The sequence below is a fragment of the Nilaparvata lugens genome, chromosome X (assembly GCF_014356525.2).
Source record: "Nilaparvata lugens isolate BPH chromosome X, ASM1435652v1, whole genome shotgun sequence".
Classification (NCBI taxonomy): domain Eukaryota; kingdom Metazoa; phylum Arthropoda; class Insecta; order Hemiptera; family Delphacidae; genus Nilaparvata; species Nilaparvata lugens.
The window spans coordinates 58,124,604-58,144,025 of NC_052518.1; the positions used below are offsets into that span (position 1 = coordinate 58,124,604).

Below are 19,422 nucleotides of genomic sequence, written 5' to 3' on the forward strand. Positions count from 1 at the left end.
GCAGTGAAGCTACCACCACTCAAGACATTAGTGAAGCCACCACCACTCATGAAGAAGAAGAAGAAGAAGAAGAAGGAGATCTCAACAGCCATTACTGTTTTATAAAAAACTTGTAAGATTTCAACTCACTAAAAACAAGCACCACATCATCATTTGTTGTAGGTGCTTTACACACTACACCATCAACAATAATGAGGAGCAGAGGATGAAAGATCATGAGGAGTACTGCATCAACAGCCAGACTGCTAGAATCATCATGCCTCAACTCAAGGAGGATGGAAGCCCACCAACAATTGAATTCGAGAAACATTTGAATAAATTTAGGCTATCATTGGTAGTCTATGCAGATTTCGAATGTTTACTGGAGAAGCCCGAGGAAGACCGGCAGTGGATTGAGAAGGCAACCAAAGTGATCCAGCATCACACAGCGATGAGTAATTGCCTCTATTTCATCAGGGATGAGAACCTATTATCATCATGGCTGCTGACAATCACTAACATCATCCCTCAGCAACCAATTGTCTATAGAGGACCTGATGCATTTAAACACTTCATCAAAACTCTGAAATTGTATGTAAGAGATCTAGATGAAGCAATTAATCATCAACAAATAAATATGCTTCCACTTACTGAGAGAGAGAAAGCCAGACACAATGCTGCCACCAAGTGTGAAGCCTGCAAGAAACCATTCAATGATGACAAGGTGTATGACCATTGTCATATAACTGAGGTCTACTGGAATGCTCTGTGGAACAAGTGCAACCTTCAAAGATGTCATATATCATTCATTCCTGTTTTTCTCCACAACTCTTCCAATTACAACACCCACATGATTATACCGCACCTTGGAACCAATAAAGAGCAGCTGTTTGTCATCCCAAACACATCAGAGAAGTATATATCATTCATATAGGTAAGAAATCACCTTGCTATGCTTTCAACAAAGGCTGTTTCAACGACCCCACTCCCACTGTCTTATCACCAATGGCCACACCCATGTCTTTATGAGCATCCAAATCCTGTTCCATGGGAGCTTCCATGGAGAACTTGTTACTTAAGGTCAAGTGGGGGGCTTCCATGTCACTCTAACATAAGTAAGGGGCTTCTATGGGGACTTCCATGGTGGCTTCCCCAGGGACCTGTCACTCTAGCCCAAGATGGCTGTGCAGGACCTGTCACTCTACACTAAGATGACCATGGAGACCTATCACACTAGATCAATATCTACATGGGGGACAAATCACTTTAGAACAGAATGTACATGGTAGACCTGTAACTTTAGGATGTCCATGGTAGACATAGTCATCGAATCAGCATGATTTTTTCATATATAATGTGTGAAGGTGTTATCGTGTTCATCACCAAATCTTGTTGTAATCCACCTCATATCTCTTGCGCAATTGAGCAATTTTCAAATCCAAGCAACATGTATCCACCGCCAAAAGCTCTATGAAGCGGTTCTAGGGTACAGGCTTCGATTGATAAGGCTGCTGCAGGAGATAAGCACCCAGCCGTGCCAGTGAATCAATGGTTGAATTCGGCCCCCTCTGCCTCTTTGTGTAAAGGAGGAAGCAATATGGTAGTGGGGGGAGGGGCGGCTCGAGAGACATTCTCGGCATTCCACTCTGATGACAAGTTCCTGACCAGGCTAGCAGATAAAGTTGCCGATAAGCTTTTTGATTGACCAGCAGATTCCGTCTCTGCATGCGCTTTGTCCAAGCATTTTAACCGCAACTGTCAGCGTTGGAGGCGAGAGTGAAGTCTCTCGCAGCTGAGGTTGTTGCCATTTGCGAGGACACAAGGGCCCATCAGGTGCTGCTCGAGAACAAGATCGATGACCAGGAGCAGTACCAATGGCACAACAATGTGCGAATTTTTGGCCTGGTGGAGGTGAGGGGTGAGGACGTGACAGCCATTGTGACTGAGATTGACCCTGCACTGATTGACCAATGCCATTGCTCTGGCCGTGTTGTCGATCCAAGGCCCGATGAGCTGCAACCTAGGCCACATCTGATACTGGTAAAATTTATCAGTCATCGGACAAAATGTGCCGTTCTCTCCATGTGGCAGCAGCTGAAGGGGTCCTCAATCACCAATCAGAGGACCTCACTTGGGAGTGGAACAGCTTCTATTGCGAGGTGGATGCTTGTGTGGGCCAAGCAAACACTTGGACTGTTGATGGTACAGTAAAGTGAAGGGAGGGGGATAGAATTATGTTTTGGAGAAATTTCTGATAAATTTAGTAAAAGCTGAACTATGAAATTGAATTTAGAAATCGTATTATCTATGTTTCTGTGAAAGACTTATAATCGGTTCATTATTATTTGATTCATTTTCCATTTTTCACTGATTTTTTAATATTTCTATCCATTACTTTTCTTTGTTCTTCTTTTTATTACTTGATTACTCTTATCTGTTATCTGTAATAGTGGACTCGGTTCACACTATCTTTCATTCCGTTTGACTCTTGCATTGATCGAAATCCTACAGTCTTCTAGTGTATCTAATCTTGAACTGGAATACTTTTGATCTGTCATTCGTTTTCTCTTTCCTAATTATTATCACAAAAACCGAATTAGAACCTCAATTTTATCTTATAGGAGCCAAACAGCTCAAGCCTATTAGTGTTCCGACTCATTGCTTAGTGCTGTATGGTACTTTGTTTTCTATCTCTCCATTTTCATAATATTATTATTAACATCTTAATTTTATTTCTTCCATCACCTCTTTTTATCTTTCTTTCTCTGCTTTCCTCTTGTGTGATTGCCTGCTAGTATGAATGTGGTGTGTTTTGATTTTGCTATCATACCATGCCTGGCTGTTCTCTCCCCCCCTTCCACCTCACTGTTCCGAGGCAGTCGCCCTGACACATTGAATGACGGTGCAGCAAGATGATGGTGCAGCCGTGCTGAGTGTCACTGATTCCCTCAAGCAGGCTGTCTCGCCCTATCCCGATCGACTCAAGATTGCTCATGTGAACGGACAATCTCTCCTTTGTCATATTTATGAGTTCAGGTGCACTTTCTCCAGTGGAGATTGTGATATTATACTTGTGACTGAAACCTGGCTCAAGCTAACTGTCTCCAGTCGGCATGTTGCTCTTGATGACTTCGTTATCATCTGCAATGACCATTTGCACAAGAATGGCGGAGGGGTTGCTGCATACATAAAGTGTACTCTGTGGCCTACTCATAAGTTCTCATCAGATAACTCCCATCCATTGAGGCCTAAATATATGTTTTTTGAAATAAAATGCAATGGACTAAAAATGTTGATTTCGGTATGCTACAGGCCCCCTCACATTGGCTTTATGTCCGAATTTGAGGAGGTTCTGTTGGAGCTGATGGTGCCTTATGAACATGTGGCTATCATGGGTGACTTTAATACTGACCTTCTTGGACCTGATACTTATGACAAAGTGAAACTGACAACTATGTTTTTTGCAAATGGTATGATCTTGCTGCCTCTCCAAGCCACACATTAAACATCCACCTCAGACACATTGTTAGATCTTGTAGCGGTTGCTGATAGGAGATCAGCTGTGAGCCATGGACGAATTCCTTTCCCAGTTCTTTCAGCACATGACTTAATTTACTTAGTTTATAACATAAGGAGACCCAAACCTAAACCGAAAGTAATCACTTACCGGGATTATAACAATATTAACTTTTCTAATCTGTTCAATGATACACTTAATCTTGACTAGCATACCATTTTCAATACTAATGATGTAAACCTTATGTTAAATTTACTCAATAGCAATTTACTCTCCCTTTTCAATAAACATGTTCCTCTCAAAAACCGCAGAGTTACCAGAGATCCTGCTTCATGACTCACAGATGAGATCTGGCGGCTGATGCGGGATCCAGATTATTGGTGTAAAAGGGCAAGGCAGCCCAAAACTCCTCATGATTTCAATCAATATAAGTATTTAAGAAACACTTGCAAACAAATTATCAGAAATGCTAAAGCTGGTTTCTACCGTAACTTGATTTCATCTAAGAGGTCATCATCCTCATCATTATGGCGTGCTTTGAGGAGGATTGGAACTGGTAAGGAGAGGCAGGTACTAACTGTAGCCCACTCACTTGACGACCTCAATGACTTTTTCACTGATATACCTGTGAGTTTGGATCAAGCCCGTGCCCATTTCAATTCCCTTCCTGACATCCATCCAAATGATAGTTTCTAAGGCTCTTGAGATCATTGTTCACTCTCAGATGAGTGGATATATTCATAGATCTGGTTTGATTAGTGATTTTCAATCAGGTTTCCTAAGCGGTCACAGCACCACATCTGCCCTTCTGAGAGTGACTGATGATATCCACAGGGCTATGGATAAAAGGCAGCTAACTGTTTTAGTACTACTAGATTTTAGCAAGGCTTTTGATAGCATTTTCCACCCTACTCTATTCTATAAGCTAAGGAGCTTAGGCTTTTCCAACTCCACTGTGGCATGGGTAAGGTCTTATTTACAGGGTCGATGTCAGTGTGTGAGGGTCAGGGATGCATGTTCGGGCTGGCATGAGGCAAATAGAGGCGTCAAGGCTCAGTCTTGGATCCTCTGCTGTTCAGCATCTACATAAATGACGTGACTACTACTCTACTTACTTCTAAATACCACCTTTATGCAGATGACCTACAGATCTACAAACACTTCAACAGAGCTGATTTCAGCATTGTGGTTGAGGAGGTCAATGCTGACTTGGCCAGGGTTATTGAATGGTCTACAAGTAATGGACTCAAAGTTAATGAGACAAAGTCGAAGGTAATTATGATTGGCTACTCAAGACTCTTGAACACACTTGACTTCTCAAATGGACCATACTCTACAATCAACAACGTTCAATCGCAGTACAGTTCAGATGTTAAAATTTAGGACTTACCATGACCAAGACTTTGTACTGGACAAATCATGTGACCTTGACTTGCAATAGAGTCATTGCAGGCATTATGACTTTGAAGAAGATTGCTTACTGTCTCACTCCACAAGGATTATGTAAGTCAAGACTTTGATTTTTCCAATTTTTAACTACTGTGACATTGTGGCTCTTGATATGACTGTTCACCTTTCACAGAGGATGCAGAGTGCCCACAATTACTGTGTATCCTTCATCTTCAACTTCAGACGTGATGACCATGTAACTGAATACTTTGACAGACTTAATCTCATGAGGCTGCATGATTGTAGGGCACTCCATGCTGTTATTTTTCTGTATAAGACATTAAAAACTGGAACACCTAAGTATATTGCAGAGGATTTTCAATATTTGAGTGATATCGGTCGGGGTGGTACATGGCATGGTTCCCATCTGCTGGCTGTCCCAACTCACAGGACAGTCATGTTCAACAAGTCCTTTCTTGTGACAGCTTGTGGATTGTGGAATTCATTGATGGTTGAATTGAAGTGCATTCAGGGTCATCGTTGGTTTGGTGTGGCTGTCTTCCAGTGGATCAGGGGTGGTGGGGGTGGCTGGGCTTGGCGGGGGGTGCATCATTGGGTGTGTGTGTCTGTGAGCGAGCTTTCTTTTCATGCTTTCATACTTTTCATAGTTTTGATACAGTCATTTATTCAGTCTCAAAATTAATATCTTTAGAGTGATTTTGAGATAATCAAGTTCACCTTTAAAAATGAACTCTAAAGACAGATATAAAAAATACTCTTTCTCTCTCAAAATGAATCTCATGCTAGAAGTATCTAGTGATTTCCCTATTTCCTCATCTTGCTTATAAGGTTTGAAGCCATATTGCTCTTTTTGCTCCTTCGATCCTATCATTCTGTCATAAATGTTCTATTTATTTCCAAACAGATCTTGTTATTTTATATTTTAAGAATGCTCCACGTTTGAGTTTATTCAACTTTTCTACTTATTATAATTATAATCATTTTTTTTAATTTTTTCATTTAAAATATTGTTTTGTTTTATTTTATTTTACTGTGTATTGCTTGTTAAATTATAATTTAGTATTGTATTGGAGGGTTAAGTGTAAGAGAGGGCCGACGGGGCCCTAACTTCGCCCTCCCAGGTATAAAATAGAGGCAGTCATTCTATTCTATTCTATTCTATTCTATTCCTCTCCTGTCACATGACTAATGACCATGCTCACCAGTCTCTCTTTCAGTATTTAACATGTCTGTATGTGGTTGTCCACTCAGCTCTACTCAGTGTTCAGTCAGTGGTCAGTCACTGTTCAGTCAGTGGTCAGTCACTGTTCAGTCACTGTTCAGTCACTGGCATTCGGTGTACACCCACCTCAAGCTGTATAAATAGCTGAACTCAAACTCTCAGACCTCGGTATAATGATAAACACTGACCAGTATGTATATCAAACAAAGAAATCATAAGCCAACATTGGAGGAGATTGCAAAGGATGATGATAAGAATGTTGAACAATTATTGAATGGAGTTCGTGATACAACAGTTCAGAATATTCTTGATCAAACTGATCTAGCTGGAAAACAGAAAGATGATTACATTAGAGTATCATTGAGCAAGGACAATGACGATTTTGATGATACTTTTGGGCCAAGAGAGAGAGACAATGCTCACTACCTGGGCAATAAGTATTCAACTTTTGGAGAGAATGGTGATGAGATTGTGCTGACTGACCCTGTAGATGAGGAAGAAAAGACCTCCACAACTACATTAGGACTTTGTGAGCTGATTTTCAAGAAATAATCTGAATCATGTATTAGTTGAATCTGCTGACAGACAGGCCTATGGAGAAATATTGAACTGGACCAGTGTGCACAGACAGAACAATGATCCAAGAGGTGAGATTGTTAACTACAACAAAGCCAAGTATAAGAATACAATCAAACGTCTTTTGGATGATGGCAGAGATGACAGTCAAAGACATTCTGAGAGACAAGTGACTAGGAGAGGATCTATTGCTGCAAGGCATGATTCTCATGAGGAGAAAAGTCAGAAGATCTATAGAGGAAGAGGTGTTCTATCAGCTATCAGAACTGGTAAAATCGTTATGGGTGCTGCTGGTACAATAGTTGATAAGACATTTGATATACCACCAGTTGAACTTTATATCCCTGGCTATCAGTACTGTGGACCAGGAACAAAACTTGGAAAGTGATTAGCACAAAGTGATCCAGGAATCAACAAACTTGATCAGGCTTGCAAGGAGCACAATATTGCCTATTCCAAGAATAGTGATACAGCAAGTAGAGCAGTAGCAGACAACATCTTGGCAGAGAGAGCCTGGGACAGAATGAGATCTGAAGATACAGAGTTGTTGGAAAAAGTTGCAGCACTAGCAATCACCAACATCATGAAGGCTAAGGCAAAGTTTGGGGGAGGTATAAAAATATCACTAAAGAGAGTCAGCAGGGTGGCTAAGAAGGGGGAGAAACGAAAGATTCAATCATCAAAGAACAAATCATTGAAAGGAGGTCAAGGTCTTCACTTGAGACATCAGAAACCAAAGATTGGTATAGGTCTTTACTTGAGATAGCAGAGACCAAAGGTTTGTAAAGGTCTTTACTTGAGAAAGCAGAGACCAAAGGTCGTTAAAGGTCTTCACTTGAGAAAGCAGAGAACAGTAACACCTTATACACTAGGTAATACATTGAGATACAATCAAAATCATAATGCTCTACAAATATATGGATATATATTGGATACATAGCAGATCAGATTCATTGTGCTGGAATCATCTGTGGAGAACATACATTTTGTGGATCAACTGTGCATCTGGAACAATAGAGAAGATGTTACTCCTATTCTCTAAGTGGGGTAAATTTGTATTAGTTGAATCTGTTGACAAACAGACTAACTGAGAAATATTGAACTGGACCAGTATGCACAGAAAGAACATTATTATAAATACAATTACTCAAGCATGGTTATGTTTGTGATGCATTACAAGTCCAAAATTTAGTGTGATTAAATTCAGTTGTAAGCTTATAATGTTTGTTCTCAGACTCTTTTAATTAGTGAATTAATATGGTATAGAAATCAAAATCAAATCAAATTTTATTTTGCCACAACAAAAATAATAATCCTCAATACAAAGTTGAAAAAACATATTTATCAATATTTAAATATACATGAAAAACAACTTTGTCAAAACAAAATAACATGTTTGGTGCTGCCTGCAAAAGCGAAGTTTAAGTGCTGGCAGCGAGTATCGATATCAATTTCCAATATAAAAAAATTCAATGAAGAAATGAATAGATTGAACAAGAATGGATATAAATAAAAAGGAAAAGTGTAATTTGAAGCTCTAAAAGTAGCCTAATTACTAAATAATGAATTCCATTATGTGGCTTAGAATATGAATATTACAGTATTATTATATTTGTGGTCAGAAAAATGAATTAAAAATCACAGAGTAGAAGACAGACAATGAATCTGAGAAAATATATATTTGAGGTTTGGAAGAAAGATAAAAAGGTAACTGCAATAAAATGAATATAGGATCATTAAGTGAAGGTGGCATTTACTAGTGCCTTATGTGTGAATGAATTGTGAGATATTCACTGACTTTATCCATTCTGCTATCTTTTTAATACTAAAGTGCAAGATAAATTTCTTTTAACACGGCTCTTTCTCAAAGATGGAGAGGTCTGATGCTCTATCCTCCACTAATCTCTCCCACTACCTAGCAGCACTCTCCTTCTTTTGTGTCTGTGTGAGAGAGCTTTGTAACGCTTCGCTCCCCTCCACTGGCAATGTTCCAAAGTGATATGTTTGTGTATATTAGGAGATGTGTTCATCACAAGAACCTGAAACGAAATGACACGGCGCATCCAATTGTGTGCAGGATGTCCGTCTGTGACTATGCTACAAACTGTGGAGGGAGAATTGGGTTTCTCCTCTTCATGTTAAAAGTAATTTATCTCGCACATTAGTTTTTGCTATCAAGTTATCTGGTATGAGATTGATCAGTCTGTTACTTATGTAAGGAAATTGTCTCCAGCATACAGGCATGTCTGTTCTATTGATTTTGAAATTACCCTTCATACGGAAATCAAAAGTTCTAATTTGTGGTGTGAATTGATTTATATTTTCAATTATATATAGTATTATATTTTTAACAAATAATTATCCAACTGTTAATACTGGAAATTCAATGAAAAGGAGATGTGTAGGGTATCATCTGGGTCGGCCAAGTGCTGCTTTTATTATGTGTTTTTGAATAAGATAGATTTTATTGAAATGTGAATCTAATGCTCCACCCCATACCCTAATACCATATTGCAAAACCAACTGGGCATAAGCGTAGTATATTAACAACAGGATATCTAGATCACCCAGCCTGTTTAATCTATTGAATTTATGGATCACATGTTTCATTTTTTTGCAAGTATTATTTATGTGAGCATTCCATTTGAGTTGTGACTCCAAGGTATTTTGTCTCTCTCATTCTCTCCAGTTTTTGACAATCACAGCCTCCATCTCTCTCCCACAAGCCCACCCACTCACCATAATTGTTATTATGAGTGCAGTCTGAGTAGTGGGTTTTTATTCCAATTCGAAATGTATCAGTAGGGATAGCCCTTTCTGATGGAGAGAAAAGCATGTATACACTTTTTTCACATGCTGCAGTAATTTAACTGTACAAAGGCAGCATAGTAATTAGTCTTTTAATTGAGGTCTAGAATGAATGGTTTAACAAGAAGTAAACTTTATTATTTCAATTAAGTGAAATTTATTTTTTAGTTAAAAAGCTAAAACTCAAAAATGGGATGATAAAACCCTTTAGATCTTTAAATTTTAATTTAATTGTCAGCGTATGATGATCGGCCATGACTTCACTTTGGTCAGACCAGACTCAGTCAAAAGCTTAGTCTCTTGCCAGCTGAATCCAGTGGAAATCAAGGCCGTATCATCTGCAAAGGAGATTGCATGACATCCGTTTATGTGGATTTTCAAGAGTTCATTGATATAGACTAAAAATAATATTGGTGAGAGAACAGTACCTTGAGGAAGACCATATTCAGACAATGTCACTTTGTTGGTTTCAAGGATCTGTACTCTTTTATGCAAGTAACCTTTAAATAAATTTAACACATTTCCCCGGAAACCTATTCTTTCCAGTTTATGCAGAAGGACACTATAAGGAATGGTATCATAGGCCTTAGCCAGGTCTAGAAAAACTGCCAGGGTATTTTTACTGTTTTGGAAGTTTTGAGTTATAATTCTTACCAACTCAGTCATTGCGTCTTTGGTGGATTTTCCCTCTTGGAAACCGTATTGGTTAGCAGCAATAAATTCATTTTTTTAAGGTATAACAATATACATTTCTTAATATTATCTTCTCAAAAATTTTCGATAGATTGCTGATAAGACTGATGGGGTGGTAATTATTCTTGATGGGGCGCCTTCCTGTCACCAGATTTATAAAGTGGGATTATTCTTGCAATAATTTTAAAATGAGATTGAAAATGGCCAAATTTGAAACACTTATTGAATAACATTGACAAGGGCTCATCTATGTACTCAGCAATATTCTTCAAGCCTATTCCATCCATCCCCAGAGAGGCATTACTTTTCAAGTTCTTAATACAAAGTAATACCTCATCATAACTCAATGGGTGCAAAAAGAACGAATTGGGAGAGTTCGCCACTGAACAAGGTGGATACTGTGATTTTAGCAAACTCTGTGTAGACCTATCCTGAATTTTCTCTGCATAATTTCTTCCTACTTCCAAAAAATATTTATTCATAATAGCGGGGTCAATTTCCAGTGGTTTATACTTACGTTGCATCTCTATAATCTCTTTTATGCATTTCCAAGTCTTTTTACTATTACCTTTGGAGTTTGATATTTTAGTTCTGTAATAGTCAAGTTTAGTTTTTTTAATAAGCATGTTCAACATATTTCTATAGATTTTATAAGTATTTTGTAATTGGACATTGAAGGGTTGACTGATCAATTTTTTATGCATCTTGTCTCGTTCCCTGATGGATGTTATCAACCCTGGAGTTATCCATTTTTTTAGTGGTTTATTTCTGTTTTTAATTTCAATTTGAACAGTAGCGGATTTTATGTACCAAATCAGTTTACAGTAAAATTCAAGAATTTTATCATCTAAATACATACTATTGCCATTAAAAGAAGTCAGATTCATTAGAATCTGGTTGGCCACTATGGCTTCCTATAAAATGAGTGTTGCTATCCAGAAATTGTCAGTTTGATGTAAGGGTAAGCATTCCTGACTGGCAATTGGGAGGTACTGGGTTCGATTCCCGGGCTGGCAACTGATTTTTGGATAGTAGTTCTCATCGAATTTCCATCCTGGTAGTTAACCCTGTTGTCAATGTCTGCAGTAGCAGAAGTCATCGGGGTGATTTGCTGCATTTATTTTCCAGCTAGATCGTTAACATTGAAGATTGAGTAGTTTGGAGTCTTAAAGACTACATTCTGGAACTCTTACTGATCAATGTTTTTCTTATCAAGGTGGCTGCATTGGTATGTAGCCTCCAACACTGGGTTGACCTTGATTGACCCATGTGTCTGGAACTCCTGACCCATCACATCAACAAACTTTGTCTGCAGGCTGTTTAGCAGAGAGTGGAAGTCCTTTGCTTGTTGGGTGAAGAGTTGTTGTTGTAAAATAGTGTCCGAAGGTTGTTGTTGAATGCCTCCAATGTACAAAACTCTCCTGACAAGCTGCTGGTTTGCTGGCATCTGGCAGCTTTGTTCATCTGTAACATACATACAAGCAGATTAATAATAGAGTGCATTGTAGGCGGCTATCATCCAGAGTGACACAGTAATCTTGAATGACATGTCTTGCACTGGATCTAGATGTTCAGCACACAATTACTGCTATATGCTACTGAAACCAATCATAGGATGATAGAATGTTCAGAAAAAACAATGTCTGGAATCAATATTTTGGGGTTATGTTACGTTAGGTCAGAAGAAGTTACATTTCACAACCACATTTACAACATTTTTCTAACCACATTTCATTGTCTGCAATCATATGGATCTGCTTACATATTGTTCACAGACCTCAACAGGCAGAAAGATAGAATGTTCAGAAAGAACAATGTCTGAAATCGATATTTTTGGGTTAGGTTGGAAGAAGTTTCTAGTAACTTCTGCAGACCTAACCTAACCACATTTCATTGTCTACAAACATGTGGATATGCTGAAATATTGTTCACAGAGCTTAACAAGCAGAAACACACTTATTCACAAAATATGCTATGCAATACATTATGGGGTGGCAACACAAAAGAAAATAAGTAAATTAGCCATATCAATCAATACAGCTTCATCTTGAAAACCAATTTCTCTATCTCTTTTCAAAACAGATAATAAAAAGCACTACTTGTGTACTGACCTTTTTCACACAATTGAAGATCAAAGATGGCGGTGTTGTGGCGGTGTCCTGGAATACTTCACAGAGATATGTGTTGGCTGCTATCACCACATTGTCTGAAACACTGGATTCTAGAACACTAATAACTGAACAGGTGTGTCTTGTGTAGTTGTTGGCTGAACACTGATGGTCCTACACTGTATATATACTCCCAAGTGGGTGAAGAGTCTTCTGATTTATATTTATTTATTTTTGAATTGAATTTATTTATTTTAATTAGTTTCCTCAATTTATTTTTTTATTTTTTTATTTTTCTTTTTTCAATTCTTTTTCTTTTATTTTTTTTCTTTTTAATTATTATTATTTCTTAAATATATATATATGTATTTTTTTGACCTTGACCTTTGACCCTATGAGAAGTCTGGCACACGTTGACCCTTTGGGAAGTCTGGCACAGGTGCGCCAGGAGTGAAAAAACTATACTACTATTGAAACACCACTTCCTGTACCTATTTCCATTTCCAACGAATTTCCATCTATCACAACTGTACTCATGTATGGTCTGATCGTATTCACGTTATCTATATTCAAAACTTTGACCATGTTGCTTTTCTCAATAAAATGTCTTCAATGATATACTCTGAGCTCTCTCCTTCGGAAACCTCAACTCTTTCCACATTCCTGCTTGGACAAGTCTTTTGCTAATGTCCTATTTTCTTACATATTCTACATCTATATTCCTTGTATTTACAAATAACCGAGTCGTGTGAATTGTTCGCACATACCTCACAGTAATTTCTACAGTTATATTGAACCAATTTATTCTCCCTGTGTTCATTATTTTTCTAAAGCTTCGACGTTGAAACTTGATCTACTCCCTCCCGTAAGGTTTACTGAGGCTTATTTCTCTTGACAAAGCTAACTCATATAATTCTTTCAACATTCTCTTGTTATGCTGCTCTCCACACAATCGATTCTTTATATTACTCTCTAATAAACCACAAACAAGTTTATCCTTTAGAACCTCCCCCAATCTAGGCCCAAAATCACACATAGTAGCAGACTGTTTCTTTATTATAGCATATCAAGCTTTCGAATCATCTTCTGGTCGCTCTTTAAGAAATCAATCATTATTACTGGTGTTCTGCCCTAGGGCAGGTCTAAACATGATTCCTCCTTCTCCATTCCTCTCTGTCCGGTGCAATTCTCTTCATCTTGGAGTACTTTCCCTCCTCCATGATATCATCCACCAACTTCACTCTTTTCCGTCCCAGCACCCTCCCTCCATGCACAGTCCTCTCCATTGTCTCCACAAGTAGTCCTCCATGCCTCAGCAAGTGTCCCAGCCAGTTCCTCTTTCGTCTCCTTATCACTGCCATAATATTCCTTTCCTCTCCTACTCTACGCAGTACCTCCTCATTCCTCACTTTATCCATCCAGCTGATCCTCTCCATCCTCCTCCACACCCACATTTCAAAGGCCTCCAATCTCTTCTCTTTCTGCTTTCTGAGAGTCCAGGTTTCCGCTCCATAGAGAGCCACGCTCCACATGAAACACTTGGCCATCTTCTTCCGCAGTTCTATTTGCATTTTGCTACTCACCAATCTTCTCATATTGCTGAATGTCTCCTTTGCTCTTGCAATTCTCACTTTTACTTCTAAATCACATCGCATATCCTCTTTTATCATACACCCAAGGTACCTGAATGATGACACCTGTTCAATGTGATGCAATCCTATGTTGATTGTTGCTTTTTTTGGAGTCTTGCTGATCACCATACTTTTTGTTTTCTTCACATTCACTCTCATCCCATACTCTTCACAACAGTGATTGATATGTTTTTACATATCATTCATAGCGCGCTCATTTTCAGCCAGCACAGTCATGTTATCTGCAAACTTGATACATTGTATCCTTCTCCCTCCAATCTTCACCCCCCTTTCACCTGACAAACTCTTTCCAATCATTTCCTCCAGGTAGCAGTTGAATAATGTTGGGGACAAGCTGCAACCCTGTCTCACTCCTCTCCCAATTCTACTTCCTTGTAACATTTCATCTCCTATTCTTATTTTCACTTCCTGGGACATGTACAGATTTGCAATCAGACTTCTATCCTTCCAGTCAACTCGTTTCCCCCTCAAAATTCTCATCAGTTTGTCCCATTTCACTCTATCAAACGCCTTCTCCATGTCTATGAAGACTACATAGACATCTCTTTGCCTTTCAATATATCTCTCTCCAATCACTCTCAGTAGACCTATTGCATCCCTGGTTCCTTTTCCCCTTCTGAAACCAAATTGCTCTTCCCCAAGTGAACCATCAAGTTTACTATACAATCTCCTATTCAAAACTCTTAGAAGTATCTTAGCTGTATGTGAAATGAGGCTAATTGTTCTGTATTCTTCACATTTCAATGTACCTTTCTTCTTTTCAATTGGAACCATCACAGTGGTAACAAAATCCTCTGGCCAAACTCCTGTATCATATATCATATTACACAAGACTGTAATGTCTTCAATTCCTTTATCTCCCAAACTCTTCCATATCTCAGCTGGTATTTCATCGATTCCATTCCCTTTCTTGTTCATCATTTCTTTTATTGCTTTTTCTACCTCATGTTTCATTATATAACATCCTTTTTCCTCCTCCTGAACTGCTAGTTCCTCTTCAATATCAAGAATTTCTGGTCTTTTATCTGCTTCATACAGTTCTTCTATATAACCTTTCCATCTGTTCAATACCTCCTGCTTTCCATTCAGTATTGCCCCATCCTTGTCCTCTATTTCCATTCGAGATCCCCCTTGTTTCCTCTTGGATACAATTTCCATTACCGTTTTATACATTTCTTCAAACTTACCCTCTTTTTCTAGTTTCTCAATTTCATCACACTTGTCCTTTAACCATATCTGCCTTATTGCTCTCTCTGTCTCCCTTTTCAATTCGTTATTGAGTTTCCTGTACATCCTTATACCCTCTTCTGTTCTGTTGTTCTTCCACTTCCTTCTTTCATCCATCTTATCCAATATTTCTTAGGTGACCCACTCTTTCCTGATTCTCTTGGTCTTCTTTTTACCTACAGTGTCTTTAACTGTGTTTGTTATATCCTCCTTCATTTGCATCCACTTTGTGTTTGGATCTGTGACCTCACCTCTTTTCTCACTACTTGCAAGGTACTTCTGCCTCAAAATTCCTCTTGTCTCACTAGCCTTTGATGCTTCCCTATTCATGGTTTCCCTTCTTTTTCCATCCTTCACTCTTTTCATTTTCATTCGCAGCTCTGCTATCACAAGGTTATGGTCTGAGTCTATACCCGCACCAGGATAAGTTCTACAGTTTATTAAGCCATTCCTGTATCTGTTCTGGACCATAAAGTAGTCTATCTGATACCGTTCTCCATCCATTCTTGACGTCCATGTATATCGCCGTCTCTTGTGAGTCTGAATGACTGGGTGTTACCAATCACTAGAGAGTTTTCTTTAAAAAAATTCACCAATCTTGTTCCTCTTGCATTTCTAACACCCAAGCCAAAACCTCCTACAACATTTCCATCCACATTCTCTCCAACAACCACATTCCAATCCCCCATCAGCACAACACAAGCCCTTTGCATTTCCTCATCAATCAATTCCTGAATCTTATTGTAGCACTCGTCAATCTCTTCATCTTGATGTTGGCTTGTGGGCATGTATACCTGTATTATTACCAGATCTTTTTCCTTACCCTTCAGTCTCATCATAATTATTCTTTCATCAATGTATCTCACTTTTTCCACCTTATCTGTCATCCTTGGGCTGAGCATGTATAATATAGTGAAATCGATTCGTTCTCTGTAAACAGAAACTCTATGTGAAAACTTGCTTTTCATAATCTCGCAAAGCTCTTGGTAGCTTTTGTTTTTTGTAAGTCTGGTATGCATAGATCCCTTAAATAATATGCCTCAGTACCTAGAAACGTAATCAAAACAGAAACTTTACGAACCTCCGGAATTGCGTTGACTTGAAAAAATTGTTCAAGTAGTTCTTCATAAATATTCCTATCTTCGTAGTGAATATTGAATTCGGGCAGTTTTCCCAAACTCAGGGAACAAACTTCCGTCGAAACCTTGTCGAATCTTTGAAGTTCTTCATTCCTTTTCTTTTCTTGATTTTTTCTCCTCGTCGCCATTGTTGAGTATTTGTTCATTCACTCAAATCAGACAAAATCAACATTAAAACTTGATGCCATTAGGCCAGATCAAGTACTAACTACCTATTTATTCTGAATCCCATGGTAACGTTCTGATTAAACATATGGTTTCTCAATAAATTACATACCTATCCTATCTATGATAGGTATCTTTTTCCCCAGAGTCAATGAAATTAGACCTAATAGTGACAGTGTTATCAACAAGCCAGTTAGTGGATAACAGCCGACTCATCCTTACTAATAGTATTTCCGCTGTATCACCTATTTATTTATAAAGATTGTCTGGTGTGAGGGGTGCCTTGCAGAAACGTTGTGCCCAGTACTCAATATCAGAATCATCTCCATTCTCCAAAAAGAGTAATAAACTATCAATCCCATCATTATCCATTATCAATATTTATCTGATAATCAATCATCCATTCTTGCATCACGAGAAACAAAAAAATCTCTCATATTGTCTACTCAACGTTTCTATAAGCAAGCTCCACCTTTTACCATTCAGTCATACTGTCCAATATATTGTACGATTCTTTACAGCTGTACCCAGAATATTTTCGAATGAAAATTGATGCAGAGTGTTTGAAAAACAGTTTATACATATTTTATATAAATGGAAAAAATACTACTTGAATTTTATTAGTCCTGTGAGAGATTCATTATTCATTAAAAATTTGTAAGTCGGTGAGATTGGCACCATGCATAGTGATTTTGAATCAGGCAGAACTGCTTCTTAGTTCCACCCACAGATACCAGTACTGATCAGAGCATGAGAAAACATCATACAGTATAATATCCTATAATATGGTACAATATGCCTGGATAGTATAGTTACCGTTTATCCAATGCCTTTTAATCTCTCTTCAAAGTATCGTCCAATATATGAGCCACCATGACCGAAAGGGTAAGACACCAATTTTTATAGAGAAAAATATAGTTTTTTTTTTAAATTCTGGTCTCTTAATAAAGAGTTACTGTTTGGACTATGGATAATCTACTATTCATTCCAGCATGGTGCTGTTTCCAAAAAAATTAAAGTAAATTTGTATGGCTTTTGTTGGTAGGGAGTCCCTTGCGGGAAAGAACCACCGCCTGAATATATAATTTAAGCCGTCAATGGGCCTTACGACTGTCATACTTCAGCCGGGACCGACAGTTTAACGGGCCCATCCGATAACACGGGAGTGATCGGATCCAAAAATATTAACCACTCTTGGATACAGAATAAATCTTGTCTTTTCAACGAAATTCTCGTTTCCTTTTTGTTTTTATTTGAATGATTCATGATAAATTGCAGCATTTTCAAACTACAAGTAGGCTAAAGTATTTTTATCTCATTGCGAAAATGTACAGGTAGTGTCTGAACTAGAAAGTTTTCCAAAGATACTAAGGACTCTTGAATAAATAATACATTGTTGTCTTTTGCTGAAATGTTCAAGAGTCATTATTTGGACTGCGAGTATGATCGAGACAATGAACAGGAGAAGACTGATGGAGGATTGGCCGCAGGGACACCCATGTACTTATCAGAGGTCATGCAAGGAAGTGCTTGTGCCATACTTTAAGCAAACAAAGGCTACCATCAGTGAAGCTACCATCAGTGAAACACCTATTTCCAATCATCTTGTGAGTATTTAAGATCTCAAATCTGGAATTTTAAAATGCAATCTGAAAAAATGATGCCATCTGCGAGAATTATTGAATGAATTCCATGGAGTTTGAGTACTTCCCAAATCAAATAAAAATTATGTTTCTAAAAGTATGTAAAAAGGTGTTGGGAAAGTAGCCGTCATTGAACATTGGGGAAGATAGCCGCCATTGAACATTATGTTATTGTTTTGAGAAATTTCACTATCCTATAGACTTCTATATTTCAAAACTGATCACCTGGTTGAAACAAACCGTAAAATTTACGTCTCATGCATAAATAAGCCCTTCTTTATAATAGATTCCACTGTTATATTATTTCACTACTGGGTTTCCAGCAATATGATCTGACACAATCGATTTTCAATTTAATAGTAGTCTACTTTTAGTTTAGTTTACATTGAGTTTGAGAGATGGTGGAGCAGCTGATCTACGAAATATGTAAATTCAAAAAGAAATACTAATTTAAGGAAGAAATACCTATGATTTTGGACAGTCATGAGTGGCCAACTTCACTTAACTATAATGACTAATCTTTTAATTTATATATGGTCTGAAAACCCTGATTGATTAATTATAATTTATTTCTAATTTCTTCATTCATTACATGAAATTTGTCCTTGCAAAAAATAATATCTGAATCCAATGTGACAGTATCTTATTTTTACTGTGATGGTTTCCAGATACGGATGAATAGAAATATTGAATGAAAACATCAATTCCTAGATTGAATGGAGAGCCATCGCAGTATTACATATAGTTAATACATCTTCTTATCTCTACTAATCCATTCCCAACAAGGAGACTTATTTATGTTAACGGTATATTACTATAGGCTATATATATATATATATATATATATATATATATATATATATATATATATATATATATATATATATATATATATATATATATATATATATATATATATATAATATATATATATATATAATATATATATATATATCTACTCTGCATATATACATATAATATGTTACAATGATAATATGTTATATTTGATTTCAAACTGTACCCACTCACTGCTCGGTTGAGGAAGGAAACTCAGTTTTCGAAAATTTCCGTTTCTAATGTAAGTTTCTAAGTGTTTTCAATCTATTTATGATAGATAGATATAAAAGTGCTTTATTGAAAAAAACAATATTTTACCAGAAGTATCATTTAAAAATATTGCATACACTATACGGCTTGGTCAAAGACCGTCAGCCGGAAATTCCGAATTACTAAGATAAATGAACACACATTCTTCAAATCAAAATAAAATAAATGAATGAGTC

The 19,422-nt window shown here is 37.5% G+C and overlaps 1 protein-coding gene across 1 annotated transcript in view; it reads left to right on the top strand.

Annotated features, from left to right (window-relative positions):
• LOC111050168 overlaps positions 1–18,982 on the top strand; it is a 97,169-nt gene extending 78,187 nt beyond the window's left edge. The window contains exons 4-5 of the mRNA XM_039443379.1: positions 17,917–18,103; positions 18,808–18,982. Of these exons, the coding sequence (XP_039299313.1) occupies positions 17,917–18,042 (126 nt within the window). The 3' untranslated portion in view covers positions 18,043–18,103; positions 18,808–18,982. The remainder of the gene's footprint in view (positions 1–17,916; positions 18,104–18,807) is intronic.
• Positions 18,983–19,422: the final 440 nt, after the last annotated feature.